The sequence below is a fragment of the Columba livia genome, chromosome 1 (assembly GCF_036013475.1).
Source record: "Columba livia isolate bColLiv1 breed racing homer chromosome 1, bColLiv1.pat.W.v2, whole genome shotgun sequence".
NCBI classification, from domain to species: Eukaryota; Metazoa; Chordata; class Aves; order Columbiformes; family Columbidae; genus Columba; species Columba livia.
The window spans coordinates 152,227,078-152,247,576 of NC_088602.1; the positions used below are offsets into that span (position 1 = coordinate 152,227,078).

The window sequence follows — 20,499 nt, forward strand, 5'->3', positions numbered from 1 at the left end:
GCCAGCGTGATGCTGATTTGTAAAGAACACTGTTCGAATCTGCACATACCAAAAATTTCTGTTTAGCAAAGAACTGGCTATTTCAGGCTTCCAGAATGTCTTAGTTTAAACTATTTTCCAGATATTAAACTGTTACTTTAAAAAAAAAAAAAAAAAAAAAAAAAAAAGAGAGACAAAACCAGCAAAAAATTACATGGCAACAGGTTCAAGGTGTCGTTTGCTGAAATTAATGACAGGTATGTGGAAAGATAATTATATTACATTTCAGTCGACTGCAAACAGTAAAAATATCAAGGGTCCCAATATTCATTCTGAATAAGATATATTACTAAAACCACCACCCCTATCCTAACAGGCTAAGACACCCCATCTAACAAAATTACCCACCCAATTTTTAAAGAAACAGCAACGTTGCTAAGAACAGCTCACTAACTATACACAACTACATTATCCAGGTAGAGTTTATTGCAAAACCAGGAAGAGACAGCAAACTGAAAGTCTGTCTTCCATTTCAGATTTGTGTCACTCGTTCAAGTTTCAGTCACTCGCACACACACACGCAGCCTGTGCACAGAAAGTCGCTAACACAGTTGAGTTCCCACAGTCCCACAAGAAACCTTAAAACATTTCAGTAAAAAGTTAAAATGAAATGTTTTACCACAAGGACTATAAAATTCCCCCCCTCCCTCCCATTCAATTTCTAAGGTTTGGATTCTAATAAACCATACATAAAAAGGAAGGGTTACTTCAGTAGCACAAAGACTACTTTAAATATATCAAAGTAAGTCTAAGGAAAGTTAATGCAACTGAAAAAAAAATTAAATTAAGACCTGTGTTGCACACAGTCAGTGTTTTCATCAACACTGTTGATAAGCTCCAAGTCTCTAAATGTAGTAGAGCACTGGCTGGTTTTGATTAACTTTTAATTTTTGAAGTTACATTAAAAAAACAGTTGTAGCAATATCCTTCTGAGCTGCTATCTTCATGAGGAAAAGGTCCCTTTCAAAATTTCAATAAATATACTGACATGTAAAGTTAGTTGAGGTTGTCATGCAAGACAAGTTACATAACCGAGACCAACTCAATCTTTATAATAAAGGCAACTTGCAATCAAAAATGAACTTTACCCTTGCAATTTTATTCAAAGGGTAAACATGAATTAACCCAGCTGTTTACCTGAATTACAAAAGTAACATGATTCAATATGAAAATAAGAAACTGTCTACAAATCTCTGACAGTAATAAATTGCAATATACAATGCATACAGGAGTTATACAGAGCAACAAACTCTTGTACAAAACAAAAATACTTTAATACCTTTAAAATCCAATTTTTTTTTAAAATCATCATGAAAAAGATTTGAGTCAGAACTCAACACCTCAATTAGTCAAGCTTCAGGTAGCTACATTACAGCTATTTAATATACAAAGAGATAAATCTCTTCACCAGTCATTAAAACTGCCTCTTCGTTAGAGTTGCGCAGCTTTTCTGTCTCGTGTTCCCAGATCCAAAGTTTTCTTCAAATCATGAGAACTGAATTTGTTGAACACCGGAGATCTAGAGAAAGAAAACGCAATCTTACATTCAAACGCACCTTTTCTGAAGCAGCATTGCAGCTACCAGCCTTGCGTTGTCATGGTGTTGGAATGTCACAACAGCCACCACCAAAGGACTAAACAAAATCCATGCTCGTCTTTCAGAACACGGCAGCTGAATTAGCGTTTGAATTTTAGTAGTAGAAGGGAGAAGAGGGGACAGGATCCAGTACCTGTTGATATGATGTTGTGTAGACCATAACATTCTGCTGTTGGCCGTCTGTAGTTATTAAGCCTGCTGGCAACTGGTTAGCTGAAAGAAAGAGCATTTTAAGAAAGTTAGAGAGGAACTGCAGGACACTCAGAGCCTGGTTTGATGTGTCTGTAACCATTAAATAACCTTTAATTGTGGTCCACTCTAGGACTGTGGAGCCATTCCTCTCCTGACAGCTATTGTCCTACACCACGTACTGACACACTTGTCACTGAGTGTTACAAGTAAACAAGCTTATTCCCATTAAGAAACAACACTTAAGAAGCAAGATTCAACTTAATTTTGCATGAGATAACCTAAAAGTAAGACTGCACCTTGTCCTGCCAATCTACCTATTGAAGCAGAACATACACAGCTGTACACTGGCAAATGGCATTTGACATCCTGACTATTGAAAACGCAATGTCCAGCATTCAAAATCCCAAGAAACCCAGAAAATTCACTTTGGTTTAGACATGAGGTTATAAAATCATTACATTTCTTTATAAAACAGGATCCATCAGGGACTCCATAACATGGAAGCCCCAAGGAAGACACCAGAGATGAAAAGAGACAAGCAATGACCAAAAAAAAAAGGCCACTGCAAGAGCCTGACATGACACTGGTTGACTTCAGCACATCCATCGGGGTAGGCACAGGAGCTCCAGATTTCATAGAGGAGAGGAGAGGCCAATGAACAGAGTAAAAAGAACTTCTGAGATTTAGAGAAAAAACACAGGGAGTGATGCTCTAAGATAAACCTTTACAATAACATGTACGTTGAACTCTGTGACATTCAGAGTAGGTGTATTACAACTGCTACTTGGAAACAAAGCAGCAAAACTGAGCTGGCTGAGGTCATTGCTGGACCACTCTCCATCATCTTTGCCAAGTCTTGGGAAACAGAAGAGGTGCCTGAGGACTGGAGGAAAGCAAATGTTACTCCAGGCTTCAAAAAGGGCAAGAAGGAGGACCCGGGTAACTATAGACCAGTCAGCCTCACCTCCCTCCCTGGGAAAGTGATGGAACGACTTATCCTTGGTGCCATCTCAAGGCATATTAGGGATAAGAGGGTCATTAGGGGCAGTCAACATGGCTTCACCAAAGGGAAGTTGTGCTTGACCAACGTCATTGACTTTTATGAGGACATAACAAGATGGATGGATGATGGCAGAGCAGTGGACGTGGTCTACCTTGACTTGAGTAAGGCATTTGACACAGTCTCCCACAGCATCCTTACAGCTAAATTGAGGGAGTGCGGTCTGGATGATCAGGTAGTGAGGTGGACTGTGAACTGGTTGAAGGGAAGAAGCAAGAGAATCGTGGTCAATGGGGTGGAGTCCAGTTGGAAGCCTGTATCTAGTGGAGTGCCTCAGGGGTCAGTACTGGGGCCTGTATTATTGAATATATTCATCAATGATTTGGATGAGGGAACTGAGTATACTATCAGCAAGTTTCCTGATGACATGAAGCTGGGAGAAGTGGCTGATATGCCAGAAGGCTGTGCTGCCATCCAGCAGGACCTGGACAGGCTGGAGAGTTGGGCAGGGAAAAATTCAATGAAATATAACAAGGGAAAGTGTAGTCTTGCATCTGGGCAGGAACAACCCCAGGTTCCAGTGTAAGTTGGGGAATGACCTATTAGAGAGCAGCGTAGGGGAAAGGGACCTGGGGGTTGTGGTGGACAGCAGGATGACCATGAGCCGGCACTGTGCCCCTGTGGCCAAGAAGGCCAATGGCATCCTGGGGTGTATTAGAAGGGGGGTGGTTAATAGGTCGAGAGAGGTTCTCCTTCCCCTCTACTCTGCCCTGGTGGACCACATCTGGAATATTGTGTCCAGTTCTGGGCCCCTCAGTTCAGCAAGGACAGGGAACTGCTGGAGAGGGTCCAGCGTAGGGCAACAAAGATGATTAAGGGCGTGGAGCATCTCCCTTATGAGGAAAGACTGAGGGAGCTGGGTCTCTTTAGCTTGGAGAAGAGGAGACTGAGGGGTGACCTCATTAATGTTTACAGATATATAAAGGGTGAGTGTCATGAGGATGGAGCCAGGCTCTTCCCGGTGACAACCAATGACAGGACAAGGGATAATGGGTACAAACTGGAACAGAAAAGGTTCCACTTAAATTTGAGAAGAAACTTCTTCTCAGTGAGGGTGACAGAACACTGGAACAGGCTGCCCAGGGAGGTTGTGGAGTCTCCTTCTCTGGAGGCATTCAAGACCTGCCTGGACACCTTCCTGTGTAACCTCATCTGGGTGTTCCTGCTCCGGCAGGGGGATTGGACTACATGATCTTTTGAGGTCCCTTCCAATCCCTAACATTCTGTGATTCTGTGAAACTTTTAAGTTGCGAGTTAAATCACTGTAACATAACATTCTCAGCTAGAATACAAAGAATGGGGCTTTCTTCTTTCTGAAGTACAGCTGTTACTATGTATAAATAAGACGTGTAACTCATTAAAAAAAATTCTGGAAAGACAGTATAATCCTAACAGCTTCCATTTGAAAGCTGACATGAGGGAGTTTGGCGGGGGGGTTAATTGGGTTTTTGGTGGTTTTTTGGTTGGTTCTGTTTGGGTTTTGTTTGGTTTGGGTTTTTTCTTCCTTTTTTAATTTTCCTCTACCTTTGTTGTACTAATTTTCAAATACTTAAGTTGCAAGTTAAGAGATACATTAAGATCATAGTGAGAAGTGGCTCTGGCTGGTCCAAAATTCTACTGCCCTTTGATGTACATGTTCCACATCCAGCAGAGTTGGACGCCAAACCTCTGACCCAGCCCTGGCAAGGGAGGGTGACGCCACAGTAGCCAGGCTGCTCCTGCTGCTCCGGCAGTGCGAGCAGCGTTCTGAACAGATCTCTAACTGCCCCTATGGAGAGACAGACCTGCAACACTCAACACGATCAGTTATTTTACATAATTTTTTTTTCTTCTTCCTCTGCTACCACAACATCTCTTTTGCATCCTGCCAAGACTTCATATGCGCTTCCAAAGCTGTTCTTTTCAAATCACAGCAAATTAAGTCTTATTTCATAGAGCACACTGAGGTTCTTAGACCTGAGATATTTGAACAAGTGACTAGCAACAGATTTTCAACCTTCTGCCTTTTAACAGGGACCATATCAAATTTGGGAAGGGGACAGAGGATTCTGGTTTTCTGGTTTCCATTTTCTGGTGCGCATCATACTCAGGCTAAGCAGAGCATGAGCATCCAGACAAGAAGCTTTTTGTGAACTTTCCTCGTTTCCCGTACAAAACAAGATAATGGACACAGACACAATCTTAAGTTTCCAACTCTATATTCTGCCCCAACTCGACCTGCAGTTTAAATGCCTGAAGTGCAAAACAGAATATATACAAAATAAAGCTTTTAGAACAATTTCTATGTATTGATTTGACAAGCTTCTGAGCTGAACAGATTCCCAACAGCTGCAATCAGAAACTACTAGGAACATGCCCAAGATAAGTAAGTTGGGCCTATAGTTGTGCTAGTGTCTTACTACTTCTGAACTAGAGCTATTACATATGAGTATGGATAAGAGTTTACTATCTGCATTGCCTAACCTTTAATTATAAAATGAAAATAGTCATATTAAAAAAAACCAAAGCTTTCTATAAGTCCCCTGCAATATCTAGGTTTACATATTTAAGTTTAGATTTCCAGCCAGTTTTAAGAGCTTATCTTCCAGGCTAGGAGAGGCCCAAAGAGTCTGTACTGGATTATATAGCCAAAGTCATCATACTGGGAGCAACAATAGAAGATTTATCAGGTTACTGAAAAAATACATCTCATCACTAGATTTGACTAGAGCTGCACCTCCAAATTCCTGTGTCAGCTTCAAGGTAATCGGCCCATAACACTTAAAAGCCAAGGTGAAGACTATGTGCAAGAATCCAGCATAAACAAAACCAACGCAATGTCCCACCAAGTGTCAGGCTTTCATTTACAGTATAAGGAAGAAAAACTACAGTGAATGCATATGATGCCGCTCACCCTATACCTTTCAGTTGCCAATCTGTGCATTCTTTTGAATATAAGAAATACTACATGGTTTAGAATTATACAAAGATGATGTTCTTCTCTGGCTCATTTCTCAAAGACGAGCTTCTCAAGTCATCAAGTACAGTTTATTTTACTCTTTTCCCAACAGTCTTGCAAGTAGAATGAATGTGGCTTAAATAAGCAGCTACTGGAGAAAGAAAAAAAAAGTTTGCACCTTTCATTACAAACTGTGTTTAAGCGCAGAGAAAAAATACTGGCATTAATGTCTTAATTTAAAAATCTTCTGCAGTTGATATTAGCTATTTTTATAATGTCACAATTTATGACTGTGTAACATCACTCTGACCATAAATTCTACTGACTGTGAGGAGTTTATCCTCCAGATAACTCAAATTAAAATCTCAATGGATTACAGGTGTAATATGTGGCCAGTCCACAATATATTCATCCAGTAAGAATTCTGACATCTAAAGAAAGTGCTGTTTTTAGATAAAAGCCTTAGTATCAATATAATAAATTTAAAAGTTTTACTTACTAAATGCTTCCTCTGTGAGCTCCTCACTTAGACCATCTGCAGTTGTAACTGTTCCCCCAATTCCCTTTTCTCCTTTCATTGCCTGGAGAGAGGGGAGGAAAAAAATTAAAGAAGTATTATAGTTAGCTTGTGATTGCTTCAAGACTCCAGGAGCTCTAGACAAGCTTTGGAACTTGCAGAAGAATCACTGTCAACAGCTGGAGTTTGAAATCCAAGACTTGTAAAATTCTATTGACAGATTTAAGAATGTGCACAGTACAAGAATATATGAATGGTGTTTTTTATCTTAGACATACTCTTCAGAAACAAAAACTCCGCAAACTAGGATTGTGTAGTCCTAAGAAAGGCTTTCGCCTTCTGCAGAAAGTCAAAGATCTGCAGTAATCTAGAAGGAGCAGTTAGAAGCATTTACAAGAAATCACAGAATCTCAGAACTACGGAGAATGTGCAATGTTTGCTTACCAACCACATGCAATTGCCATCATCAACTCAGAGTTGACATTTAAAACCAAGATATTGGATTTCTTTTCCCACAAAGTCTACAGCCAGAGCATATCAGCACTGAAAGCCAAGGCTCCCAGTCATCTGTATGCAGTTTTACAAGTATGCAGTTTGATGCTCTATGCTTTCACATAAGAATATCTAAGAAAATAATACAGGTATAAAAGGTATCCTTTGCAACTGTTTGATGTAGACTAAATACTAAGCTACAAAGCAGAAATACTTCACTATATATGGTACCCTGAAGACAGAACTAGCTGGGATGGAGGTTTAAAACTGATAAGCCAAACCATCCAATCCATCCATCTATCCAACTAAAACCCAATTCCACTATCTGCAAAAATGAGTGAAAGTAGCATAGACCCACTTCAGACTTCTCCAGAAGTATTGAAACTAGCTAAGCACTACTTTTATTTTTAATTAAAGCACTCAGACAGCATGTGCAACTGCTACACGGAGCTAGAAAATGACAGCACACAGTAATACTTCAAGATTACACCTCCTGTTACTCAGTTATCACAGCAAATGACCTTCTGGGAAGGGGAAGCTTCAAGTGCCATCAGCAAATTAAATGTCAGTAGCAAGTCTAAGCCCATTAATTTAAAAAAGTAGGTTTACAGACCAAAAAAATCTGAAGAGCATGTCTATCTATAGCACTGCCAATGTAGACATACCTGCTTTGCTCATGCCAGTAAAACCAAGCAGCCATACCAACAGAAGGTTCCATATTAAAGAAAACAAAAATTGCTTTGAGTTTTTTTTTCCCCAGCATTATTTTAACCCTGAAAAACTTATTCATTCAGGACTATAAGAGAGGTCACTTAATAAAAATACCTTTGATTTGTTTGGTTTTATCTGGTATTCTGAGGTAAAAGAACATGAAAGTAAAGAAGCAAGAAAGCAAAATTCTCTTTGGTCTCCAGACAGGAGGTGGGGAAACAGGGAACCAGAACAAAAAACCCCAGCAGAAGCAACTTCTTTTTTAAAAAGTTTTAATTGTTGAAAGTAAGAAAAAAAAAAAGTCACTTTCTGCTAGAGAAGGAATAAACTAAACTGCTCAGATCACATGCCCAATACATACTATGTATCAAAAGCAAGCTGAGGGACAGTCTATAAGACATTAAAAAAAAAAAAAAGAAGCAGATAGGCTTCCATGTGAATCATTATTCTGACATGAGAAAAAGAACTTTTTCTTTTGCAGATCTGGAGCCCAGACAAACAACAGGCATTAGGCTAGTTCCTCAGAAGATGCAGTCTAGTACAGTTTTATTGATCAAACTCAAAGATCGAATTAAGTATTCTTAATAGGCACCCTTAAAGAACAGAGTGATTTACTACCAGCAATATATCAGAGAATTCATTCAGTTGAAAGCTTTAACTACTTTGAATCAGCAAGTCTAACCAAAATGCTTACTTAATCTTTTTTCTCTTTATATGCTCTGGAATGCTTTTAAACATTACATTAGTTCCTGACAATAGCTGTGAGATGCTATGTAAGTTATCCATTATACAGTTACAATGACAGGGAGCTAAGGATAAACACAATCAGGTTAAATAATGAGGAAATACTGAAGTATATACCAACCTCTCTGAATTTTTGGAGGTATAACTTCAAAGGTTCAACATAGCTATCAAACCCCAAGGTAGACATGGCAAAGAGAATGTCCTCTCCATTGATGGTCTTTCTTTTCTCTTGGTGGCACCTCTCACTTGCTTCTGACGTTATAAAGCTGATGAATTCACTTACACACTCTTGCACGCATTCCTTTGCATCCTTAGCAATCTAGTAAGGAAAAGGTGTGGTAAAATGATTAGCAAGATGAAAGAAGATTAAAAAACAAAACAAACCCAAAAGAATACACTGAATATAAAGGAAACATTCCATGATAATGGGATGATGATAATGCCTGATGATAATGCCATTCAGGCAACACTTGTATGTGAGGGAACCACTGGATGTCATCGCTGCTCTATGTAAGCACAGCTGCGATGTGATATTGACCTAAGTTTTACTATTTCAGGCAGCACAGCCAACTGCCGGGATCTCCTTAAGTCATAACTATGTTCTGCACAAGCTTCTATATCTAGACACATCTCAGAATTGCTTACTTTTCTTACCTACGCCTTCTCTTTAAACCTGTTATTACAATGTCATAGTCCACTTCCATCTTCCTTTTAACAGACCCAGCAATTCCAACCCCACTGCAGTACATTCCCACAAATTCGGCAAGGACAAGTAGTTTTTTCCTGACCACATTCAGGGACTAGAATATATGCCTGGCAGCAAGCCTCTCTAATGCTTTAATATTTTGGTATAAGTTTTCCAAACAGGAATTCAAATGAAGAAACATATGCCCCTAGCAATAATGAAACAAGTAAATTTGATTATGGTTTTCAGCTGGACAAAAGTAATTTACCTGGCTTAAAATAACAGCAAGCACTACTCATGATTATTTGGGAAGCTGACATGAGCCAACTGAAAGATTGTAAGAATTAAGATTCTTATTCTTCACAGGAGAAGAACCTGTTTATATTTTAAAAAACTAACGAAGCAGTAACTGTATGTAGAATCTTCACTAGTTCCTCTGATATTTTCAGACACATAGGGTGAGATTTTCATAACTACTCATCAGCCAGCAGCTTCCATCGCAGTTCTTCACAAAAACCTCCCTGACTTTTCAAGACAGCTCGACATCCCATATGCTAGATTCTTGAGAAATATCTCATCTTGATCACTAAAAATTTATGACAATATGGACTAGTGAAGAGATTTTCGCAGCAAAGATATAAATGTAACACCCAGATCTCCAGAAAGCCCTGAACACTATGAAAGTACAAGCAGATGCAAGTAAATCATGTCTTGCTTCTATTCAGAGTGTTCTCAAAAAAAGAAAAAAAAAAAATGGCTTTAGCTAGAAGAAATGTTACTGGGGCAGGAATTGTATTGGAATACAATAAAGAAACAACAAGTAATAGGAGCCCTGCAAAGATTTAAGATAAACAGGTAGAACAGTCAAATGCTTCTACAATTACCAGCTCAGCAGAATGGATTAAAAAGTCTATTTTTAGAAGTAAGAAATAAAATAAGTCTTTCAACATTTGCCCTTATCCACTACATGGTGGACTTCATGGAAGACTAACCATTCTCGCTACTTCAGGATTAAGACTGGATTTTTATTTCATACAAAAAGTTTCACTTATTCCAAGTTTTATGCATCTCAATAAAAGCAGATTAAATTTCCTAAGAGAGAACTGCATAGAAAATATTCTTACTGACAGGGGATTGTCACCAAGTCTGACCCATCACGACAATCTCAGAGAACACATCTACAAAAAAGAAACCTCTTGAAAGTCCTATGAAGAACACTCTTCTGGATACTATAATTACAGCAGTTACCAAAAGCTTTCAGAAACCTAAGAGAAATGGACTTGGTCTCAATCACCTCCAACTCAGGGTTTGTGTTTTTTCTTTTCTAAGGCTTTTTGCTGATAAACCAGGATCATTTGGAAAAATATATTGTTCCACCAGCTCAGGTTCACTCAGAGGAAGGAATAAAACTCATTAACACACCTTCTTTACCAGACAAAGGTATTACCTTTCCTGTTTGGGGTATGGCATTTTTCATTATCCTTGCCACATTTGCAATTGGAAGATATATATCTTGTTCTCTAAAACTCTCCTTTGAGCCATTTGTATCTTCATGATCATTCATGCTGTCCTCTGTGTCTAATGAAATAAAAAAGAATTGTATTTGATAGACAGCAGGCAATATTTAAGTCAGCTTAAAATCTTACAGTGAAGGATGAAGACTTTTGAAAGCACAGTGTATCAACATTGTAGAAATAATTTTTAAAATAGATGTAACACCGGCCACCTGTATAACTGTTCAATATCATCTTTATCATACTATGCACACAAACGTATGTGGCTGCTGAACACCAAGCATTCTTAATGTCAAGTCAAAATAAAAATTGTTTCCTTGAACATTGATTTTTTTTTTGTCATCACCCCGAAGGACTCAGTGTTAACGCTGAAAAATCCAACCTCCAGCCTTAGACTGCAGAAAAAATGCTTTATGCAGTGAGGCATTATGAATACAAACAGTTGCAAATTCTTAGCTTGGCAGAAGATAGAGAACTATAAAACAACTGGAAGAAAAAATATACATACATACACATACACACAAATAGTAGTATTTACTGTTACATTTCTTACCATCGTGAGGCTGTATCACATAGTGACTGCCACCAATGTAATCTCCAGCAATTCCTAACTGAGAAGCATCCGTTGTGGAGTTATCACCATCCATCTACAACCAGAAGAACGAAACCTTTCAGGTGTGTTTGTTATACTCTAAGTGCAGCTCTTGCTGAAAACCAGCACTTTAATCAGCTTAGAACTATGAGGCTAATTTATACAAAGCATAAATATTTTGCCATTTGAGAACAGTATACTCTCTCTCGTTACTGAGCTTTACTGACAGTGAAAATAGTGAAACTCTTCTGTGAAGCTTCTGCAAAAATTCAACCAGAGGCGCGGAAACATTTGGTTCATGCAGCACATACATAACCACCTTGTGTTGTTCCTGTGACAGTCTGACCAGCATAGGTCAAGGTATCTGTTTCTCTGAATAACCCTCAAAACCCAACACCAGCCCACTGAACGCTTTACCCACAGTTACTACAGAGAGTGCATCCTTCACTTGCTATTACCCTCCACCCAAACAGCTTTTGTCAAGGCCGGCAACAAGCTTCTCCTAGCCAAACCTCAGGACCAGCTCTGTATTCTCATCCTCCTTGAGGCATCAGTCAGTTCTAGATGTCTCATAAGTCAACATTTTCCTTTGCTTTCCCCACTTCTGTTCCACCTCAATTCTCTGGGCATCCTTCGGTGTTCCTCTAAGAACACTTCTTATGTGGTGGCCCACAAGAAGTCTCCTCCTCAAGCCTTTAGAGATTGGGTCACAGTTTAGCAAGTAATTTGACTGCCAGGAGAAGGAGAGAAGCCGAGAGAGTCAGCAGCTCCCTCCCCATCTAGGGACCTTCAGCCTGGGATGCACCAAGCCCATTTCAGCTGGAGGGGTCTGGGAGAAGCCTGCCCTTCCTGCCACCCCTCTTCAGACAGGGGCAGAACTCCTGAGACCAGCAGCAGCCATTTGTCAGCAAGTCTCAATGTCTGCTAGAAAATCTACTTTGTGAACAAGGGGTCTCACAGTGCTGCTCCTCAGCAGTCTGCCATCCCGCCATGAAGCCACGTCCCATGTGTTGTGATCCCCAGTGCAGCAGAGGTGACAGAGGTGAAGACGCCTCCTGTGACCCTTGGAAGTTCCCACCTCTTCAGTGGGGACTTGCCACAGGTCAACAGCAACCCAACACATCGCTGCCTTTTGCCACAGCACACGACATGCAGATACATGTGCATTCTTGCAACAGCAAACGTGTCAGCCCATGTCACCTGCTACCATATTACACTTTGCCTTTTTACAGGAATAATGAATTTCATTAAACGCTATGATCAGGTGCTCAGTAGAAAGCTTAGACTTCCACAGAATCATGACAGTCCACAGTTCCACTTTCAAAGGGGTTATTTTAGCAGCGCCAAATGTAAGCTTGAATTCAAGTCTCACAATTTTGGACAATGTGGTCTTTTTTTCCAGTTGCAAACGTCTTGAAAATTAGTATAATAAAGTTTTACAGAACATTTAGCTGCCACGCTTTCAATTTTTTTTTTTTTTTGGGGGGGGAGGTGCCAGGGGTAAAGTTCTATTTTTGCAGTCATGTGCTTTAATAATGCTTCTTTTGGAGAACGGAAATAATGCAAAAATTAGGGAGGGAGAAAGGGGTTTTCGGCACACACTAACTCTTTCAACACTGGCGCACAAATCCAAAGATATTTTTGAACACGTTTAGATGCACAGCATCAGATTCACATTTGCCCTGGATTTTCTTGGCTACATTTAAAAACAAACAGCCCTACTAGCACTTGCTTATTTACCTGTTCACTAAAAAATTAGCTCTTCCATTCTTATTCTACACTTCATGCAGGTCCTTCCCTGGATCAACACTGCCCATCTTTCCACCCCAGCTGTTTCCAACTGGAGCAGCCGGCCTTACTTACAGGATACACACACATGCCCTGGGAGGAAGAACGCAGCTCAATTCAATTGCTGACCTGCACCAGCTGTGCTGGTACCTGGGTGTCTTTGGGAAACAACTCTCTGCCCCAAAGGGTAGCCTGCTCACAGCCGGTGAGACCACGCAGCTCCCTTCTTTCCAGAACCATGAGCCTGAGGAGGGAGGAAGAAGCAATCTTGCGCTATTTTTATATCTACCCAGAAATATGAGCAATTTAACCTCTCTCTAATCTGCGCTTTGCCTGTGGCCACAGGGCTGGGTTTTGCTTTCAGACTTTTAGGCAACGCCCGGTGACAGGCTTGGAGACAGGTACACATGTAACCTGGGTGCTGCTCAAGGCAAGGCTACAACAAAATGCCTCATCCACCTCTTTCTTCATTCTACAGAATATTACACACATTGCTTCTTTTAAAGCACTTCTGGTCCCTTTCCATGGGCTTTTCTAAAACAGTTTCGCTTCTTACACAGCAGCTCTGCCCAAAGGAAGAACAGTTGTTTTAAGCATTAGCCTTCCGTGTGCCAGCTTTCACATAAATTCACTTTGTCTGCATTTTGCAGACTCTTTGTTGGGAGACTTAACTTTGCTTTTCAATTTTCCAAAGGGTCTGCAGTTTGCTTACTCAGCTTGTTATAATGACAATGCAAGGGTATCACAATCCTGCATGTCAAGATCACCAAAATTGACATCACCCATCATTAAGAGAGTTGTGTCTGTTTTCCTTCTGCAATTTGAAGCAATTAACATTCTGCAGTCTGGTAAATTCCAAAAGCTACCTTCAAAATTAAGTTAGGATTTTCTCACAGTCTTTTCTCAGTTTTGGTTCTCTGATCCCTGCTATAATTTAACTCAGAATTAGGGTCTCCACAAACTTTTAAGCATTTACTCAGCTCCAGTACTATTTTGAATGCCTTCGTTTCTTCCCCTCTCCTTTTTCAGTCTCCTATGAAATGTACCTTCTAAAATGTTTCCTTCTTTCAAGATTGCCATATTCTTCAAATTTCTGCAGTGATGTGGTAATTCATTGGTTTCTGATCACTTGTTCTGCAGGCTGCCCCATCTGAATCTTTATTGCCAAGACCCACCAATATTATTTAAGAAACCATCTTGTTTTCATTAGCCCAGCTCACCTTCAAAAGACCTCCTTGAATCTCTCTTAAAACTCTGCTGCATCTGCAGATGGTTTTGTTCTATTAGACTAATGCATCCTCAAGGCACTATCTTTGCTTTTATTCTTTTCTGTATGCACCGTTCCATATCTACTTACAGTATGTATTACTTCACAATCAGTAAGAGTTTGAGTGGAAGCTTATCAACATTACACATCTAAAATAGCGATTAGCAAAACTGACAGGAAAAGGGTTGCAAAAAGCAGATCTATCACAGATAAAGAAAACAGGCACTGACAGCTTAACATCAGCTGAAATTACTTCTGTGGGTATTACTTTAAGGAAGATTTTTAGCTGCCAGGACAACCCTGGGACAGGCGATTACGGAGAGCACTAACACCCTTCTGCATAACACTTAACCATAACCTGGTCCTAATCCAGGATAATTCTGGTTGGAAGGAGGCTCGAGGAGGTCTCTAGCCCAACCCCTGCTCAAAGCAGGGTCAGCTTTGAGCTCAGAGCAGGTTGCTCAGGGCTTTATACAGCCACATCTCGAAGACCTCTGTGGATGGAGCCTGCCCAGCCAGCCTGGGAGCCTCTTCCACTGCTTGGCTGGGCCCTCGGGGGAAAGAAGCAGCTTCTCTGCTCACTGCTTCTATCCAAATAAGTTTGATGGAAGAATTTCAGTCAGATTTAATGTTGTAATTTAATTCCAATCTACATCTAAACATCTGAATTCAGCAACTGTCATTAACATACCATTTAGTCACTCTACTAGGATTTCTTTGAGCCTGATGGATGACACAAACATGACCCTGCTGAAAAATGTGGCCACTATTATTCCAGTCATCTCATGATTAACACAGTCACACATGCAAGTATAACGGTTTTAATTCCAGATGTTCAAAACTTAAGTCAGTCACTACATATCTGATGGTCATCTCAGCACATATAACACAACAGAACACTCAGAAAATAAGAAAACATTGCTCTCAATACACTCATTAATCCCCCATTTTAAACAAACAAAAATTAACAAAACCAAAACCACGCTAAACTTTCAGTGTCCCTAAATTTACTCTAAAAAGGCAGCAGCCCAGTGCAGCATAGAACACAGCTGCAAGAAGCACTTATTGCATGTTGTACATTACCCTTAGCCTTTAGCAGTAAGAAAACACTAAAGCTCCTCCATGCACACACATTTTGACTGAACCAAGACTAAAAACTAAGGCTATCGGAAGTGACAACATGTCAGTCCCTAAAGTAACCGTGTCATCAATCTGATTTTTATCAACATGGGAGAGAAACCAAGTAAATACCACTCAACCCAAGTATTCAGTGATACACTGCAAAATGCAGCTGAATACAGAGCAGCAGCACAAAGTGTTATGATTGTGGTTTTCTGTTGGTTTTTTATCGCTAATGAAAAATAATATTACTAGGAATATACAAATTAATGGATCCAGGGAAATCAACCTAGGATATGTGTTAAAAGAGAAACATTTCATATGCAAGGGCAAAGTTAACAGGGTGATTGGATGCAAGTGAATGAACATACAGTTTTACTCTGACATCTGGTAGAAAATTTGCTGGAGGATGCTTAAAAAAACCAAAACAAAACAAAAAACAAAACAAACAAAAAAAACCCCAAACAAACAAACAAACAAACACTTCTGTCAGCTGCCCAAAACTCAGAATATTCCTAGATCACAGCTATACTGAATAAAACCTCATTATCTCAAAGTACATCTTGCATCCTGCTTAATATTGAGAGCTCCCTTAAGAAAGCAGTATTGGTGGTTCAGCTAAATGATAATACTAAGAAGAATGCAAGCCCAGACCTGTTGGCACTGAGGAGAGGGTCTGAAACTTAGATCAGTGTAAATGGAAAAAATAGAATCAAACAAGATTTCGTCTTCATAATGGGGAAGTTATCTGTCAATGATGTGCAAAACCGGTCTCTTGAGAGAAACCCAAGCCCTCTTGTGATTAAAGCACTTTATGTGCTTTCCACCCTGTGTCTCTCTAAACTGCTACCCCTACAAGAGGGACAGCAGAAAAAGATATGGAATGAACTGAGACACTTGGTAAACTTTCCACACAGTTGTCCCTGCCACTGAAGTAGCACAGAAACGGTCACTAAAGCTGTACGTAGCAATCACTTCAGCCATTGCAGATTATTTTTGTACCACACCTCATCACAAGAGATGTTAAGCTGTAAAGCAGTATGTAACAGCAGAGACAACAAAGTTTTATTTGAGCTTTCTGCACCCTCACTTGGTGCTCCTACACAGAAACACAGAAATATTTTTTAATTGAAAATGCAATTTTTATTTCCTTTTATTTTTCAGTGACTTCTGGAGAACCTAATTTCCCACTGAATTCTCACCTGGCAGCAAAGCAGTGTCTCCTGCAGCAAGAAACATTGACTGGTAAACACATACACAGGACATTGTTCCATCAGATCCACAAAAATGTAAAGCTAAAACCCCTTAGCACATGACTAGAAGAGAGACAGATGCTTCACCATCTCTCTCCATCTCAGGCTCCTCTGATCTCTCACATTCAGTGTTTCCCCCCACAGCAGAATAACATTAGAGAAGCAGACTGATGTTGAGAAGACCTGACAGCATCACTAAGGCTCGTTTGCATCTCAGCTCTACCAACCTACTTCCCCTGGACCACAGAGAGGAAACCTTTGTATGACATCCAAACAGGGCCTTTACACCCTCCCACTCTCAGTACCAGTATTATCAGCTCTATGGTGCATTTTACAAGCCCCTATGTCACTGGCCACCAGTCCCCTCCACATGGATGTGCCAGAGCATGTGGTGGCTCTTTACCAGGCTGGCTAACCACTTGTATGCAGGGGTGACTGCGATGTATATAGATGGACTAACAACACATACATTTTTACATCAAATAGAAGTGGATCAGTGATACAGAGCAAGCAGGAGAAACTTGAGTCTCCATGCATCCTTGTTTTTTGGCAGTAAAACAGAGAAGCTGGAGGGGGGAAAAAACAAAACCAACAAAACACACATACAGACAAAAAGCAACCAAAAACCCAAACCAAACAAAAACCCTCAAACAAACAAACAAAAAAAACACACAAACAAAAACCAAAAAAGAACCATCACAAGATAAATGGCAGGTCAGAGGCAGTTTTGCTGCTTTTGCAGAAGCTGGAAGAGGGCAGCAGGGCTGAACAGGCTGCCCCAGCACCTCCTTCCTCCTGCAACACTGATTAAAAGCCCCATATTACCTTTCCCTATTAAGGTTTTTTATGTTTTGCTAGATTTTTTTTTTCCTGAAAAACTAAGCTTATCTGTTTATTAAAGCAGCAATCCATAAATCCAGCTTTTTTTTTTTAGTTTGATAACATCTCTGTGTTGGTTATATTCTTCGTTCATTGTGGTGGTACACCAAGTGTGCCAAGAACGTTTATTCCTCTCAAGCAACGGGGCAAGTATGAGTTTTAGAAAGCTAGTTCAGACGAGACTAATATTTTCAGTCAAAATTATCAGATTTGCTGACACTTCCTTTCATTCTACCAATGTTATTAATATGTGTAGTGAGTGTATATACAGAGACATGTTTTGCACTTTCTACAAGCATCCTGCCACTAAAACATCCATTTTCAAATACCATGTTTCTCTAAAGTACTATTGCAAAACTCAGTACTGAAGTCAAGTTTCTCCCTAAGCAAAATGTTAAAGGTGAAGTCATTAGAGATTTGCATTTGAGAGCACTAAAGGAAGAACCCTGCAAGTCTCTCTTAAATGTTGACAAAACAAGATGCAACTTTGAAAGTTTCATACTATTTCATGTTTCACATCTTCACAGTATCTTGAACAATCTTTTTTACTCAAGTTCTGTACACTGCCTCCCTTCATGTAATTATTGCCACAAATAAGAGGTGATCTATTAAACTTTCAACTGCTGTAATTGTCAAATATTGGCATCTAAACAGTTAGATTCAGTATTCTTGACTTCTTTCAAATATAATTTAATAGCTGTAAATGCTAGCAGCCAAGACCATATATAATCACCTACCCAATGCAGTACACAAGCTACTCAAAGACCTCATAAATAATCTTAAACCATCTTGGGTCTCTCAGAGAATTAGAGATGGATCCTCCCTTAATAACTGTCAAGCCATAGGCTACATAAGGAAAGAAATAGTAATCACTAATCTTATTGTTTCAGAACACTATGCTAATGATTATCCATAAACCCATTTCTCCATTCCTGCAAGCCAATTAAAGCCACACTGTGAATAATGACCAAAACACTCCTTCCATTTTGCTTTTCACTACTATTTTGCCTGAGCTTCTTTTGAGAAAGCTGCAATTATTCTTAATTGACAATAACTTCCATCTATTAGCAAGACAGGCAAAGGCTACTACATATGAGAGCCCATTCAACTGCTGAAATCCAGATTTCTACATGCCTTGCTCCCTAGACGCATTCAGGTCATTGTTACCAATTATTATGCCCTCCCAAAAGCAATCCAAGCACACCAGGTAGCTTTTCCAAGCCAGTTCTAAGCAGAACAAAATCTTTTCAGTTAAGCCTCAAAGAAATTGGTAAAGCTAGAAGCTGACTGATTTTCTATCACTGCAGTATTGCAGCAAGACCCAAGAAGTTTCTTTAACCAATGGATCTTAATAGCTGCAGACATTACTAGAACACTTTTTTAAATTTTCTAATATGATTTGCTGTGAACAACCTACACGATACTCTTCAGGATCACCAACTACATAATTTTGGGACGGAGCGGTGGTTGGGTATGCACAGGTGTGCCCAAGAACACTTGCCAAGCATCCAAGAGTTGTGTAGCCACCGAGAACGGCAGAGTCCCAATCTCTCTCCTACCTGCCATATGTGTTACGGGATAAGCTGTCGATGCTGCTCAATCGATCTCGCTTCCTGATTTCATGCCATTCGATGATGCAACAGCAGCCAGCACAGGGGCAGGAGGGGGAAACCTTTATCCTTACACCAATAGCCTCAAAGTCTTCTTCACGCCTAGCTCACATCTGTTCGACACACATCTCAATTCCTTGCTTGCAAATCGAACAAGACGAGGCATCCCCAGTTATTTAGCAACTTTATTGTTAATCGCCTGTGCCGCGGTTTCCGAGCGAACGCGGCGGGCTCCCGCACCCGCGGGCAGGGGAGGCCGCATGCCGGTACCTGCCCGCTGCCCGGGGGCTTTTGCCGGAGCGCTCCCGCAGACCGGCGGCCTCTCATCGGCTCCACAAAGCGCCGTGCCCGGACCGGGCTGGCTGCACGGTCACTCGGGTGTCTCACCGCACCCGGGGCCTCGCCTTACACTGCTTATCCCTACAAACCACCGCCAGACCTCCAAGGAAATTTCAGTCTCCACAACAACGGCGGGGGCCGAGAGGCCGGGCCGCTCTCTCCCCGCTGCGCGTCCCCCGGCCCGGCGAGGAGCCGTGGGCGTGGTGCTGACCCGCCAGAACCGCGGAGGTGCCCCGGCTCCCGCGGCTAAGGGAAGGGGCTCCGCGGGCAGCGGCGCTGGCCGGGTAAAACCCGAAGGGCGCGGAGCCCCCTCCGCCCGCGCACGGCGAGGCGCGGCCGCCACAAAGCCACCCTCCCCCCGGCCATGCCGCCGCCGGGAACAGCGGCCCTGGAGCTGCCCGAGCGCGGCCGGCCAGCCTGGAGGAGAGCCACCGCCGCGGGGTCGCAGGGCTCGGCGAAAGGCAGTGCGCCCCGCAGCTACCCCAGCGGGCTGTGTGGGGGCCACGCTCCCCGCCTGCCCGCGCACCGGCAGCCGCGGCCCGGCCCGCGGCGGACACGGCCCCGGGGCAACCGCGCTCCCGTCCCCGCCTCCTCCCGCCCGCCCCCCCTCCCCGGCCTAGGCCACAAAATGGAGCCGGGACGCGGGATGGGGGGGGAAGGACCTCCTGGCGTCCGGACCCGCGGACAGCAGGGGACATCGGCGGGGACAGCCGCCCGCAACCCCTGCCAAGCCCCCGCCGCTGCCCCCCTGCCCGCCATGCTGCCGCCTCCCCCCGCGCTCCACTCCCCAGGCCGCGCGGCCCCCGCGCCTCCGGTCGCACAAAGAGACGAGCGGCCGGTAAACGGGGCCCGGGGGCTGCCGCCCCACACTTCCTGGTCCCCGCGGCGGCGGCGCGGCGGCAGCGCCGGGGCCCGGGGAGGGAGACGGACATTTCATTCGAGCCTGCAGTGGAACCGGTTACCAATCATTGGCCGGAGCCAGGCACAAACCTCCAGTGCGGCCCTGGTTGGCTCCCTCCGCAAATCGGCTGTTTGGTTGGACAGAAAATGGCTGCGAAGGAACCAGTCCCAGCGCGGAGCCCCGCTTCCCGCAGCCGGGCTGCCCTCCCTCCGCGCCGCCTCCCCGCCACGCGCGCCGGCTCTTCCCCTCAGCGCACTCCCTC

At 42.2% G+C, this 20,499-nt stretch overlaps 1 protein-coding gene across 3 annotated transcripts; it reads right to left on the reverse strand.

The window, feature by feature from the left end:
• Nucleotides 1-443: 443 nt before the first annotated feature.
• NFYB (nuclear transcription factor Y subunit beta) lies at nt 444-20,485 on the reverse strand. 3 transcript variants are annotated; one of them, XM_065038928.1, is made up of 7 exons: nt 20,327-20,485; nt 11,043-11,136; nt 10,423-10,553; nt 8,412-8,609; nt 6,326-6,407; nt 1,770-1,849; nt 444-1,558 (listed from the first exon to the last, which is right to left on the reverse strand). In XM_065038928.1, the coding sequence occupies exons 2-7, from the start codon at nt 11,134-11,136 to the stop codon at nt 1,526-1,528; spliced, it is 618 nt and encodes a 205-aa protein (XP_064895000.1). In that variant the 5' UTR covers nt 20,327-20,485; the 3' UTR covers nt 444-1,525. The 3 variants fall into 3 exon arrangements, with proteins under 3 accessions (XP_064895000.1, XP_064895007.1, XP_005508820.1); XM_065038935.1 differs by having other exon boundaries at nt 20,299-20,421; XM_005508763.4 differs by lacking the exon at nt 20,327-20,485 and adding an exon at nt 18,947-19,910.
• Between the last annotated feature and the right edge of the window lie 14 nt (nt 20,486-20,499).

Excerpts from the sequence above, each read along its gene's own strand:
- NFYB (XM_065038928.1), bottom strand. The coding sequence starts at position 11,136 with ATGGATGGTGATAACTCCACAACGGATGCTTCTCAGTTAGGAATTGCT. Across the intron at positions 8,610-10,422 it reads CCATACCCCAAACAGGAAAG|ATTGCTAAGGATGCAAAGGA; the intron begins GTAATACCTTTG and ends TTTCCTTACTAG. Across the intron at positions 1,559-1,769 it reads ACACAACATCATATCAACAG|ATCTCCGGTGTTCAACAAAT; the intron begins GTACTGGATCCT and ends TTCTTTCTCTAG.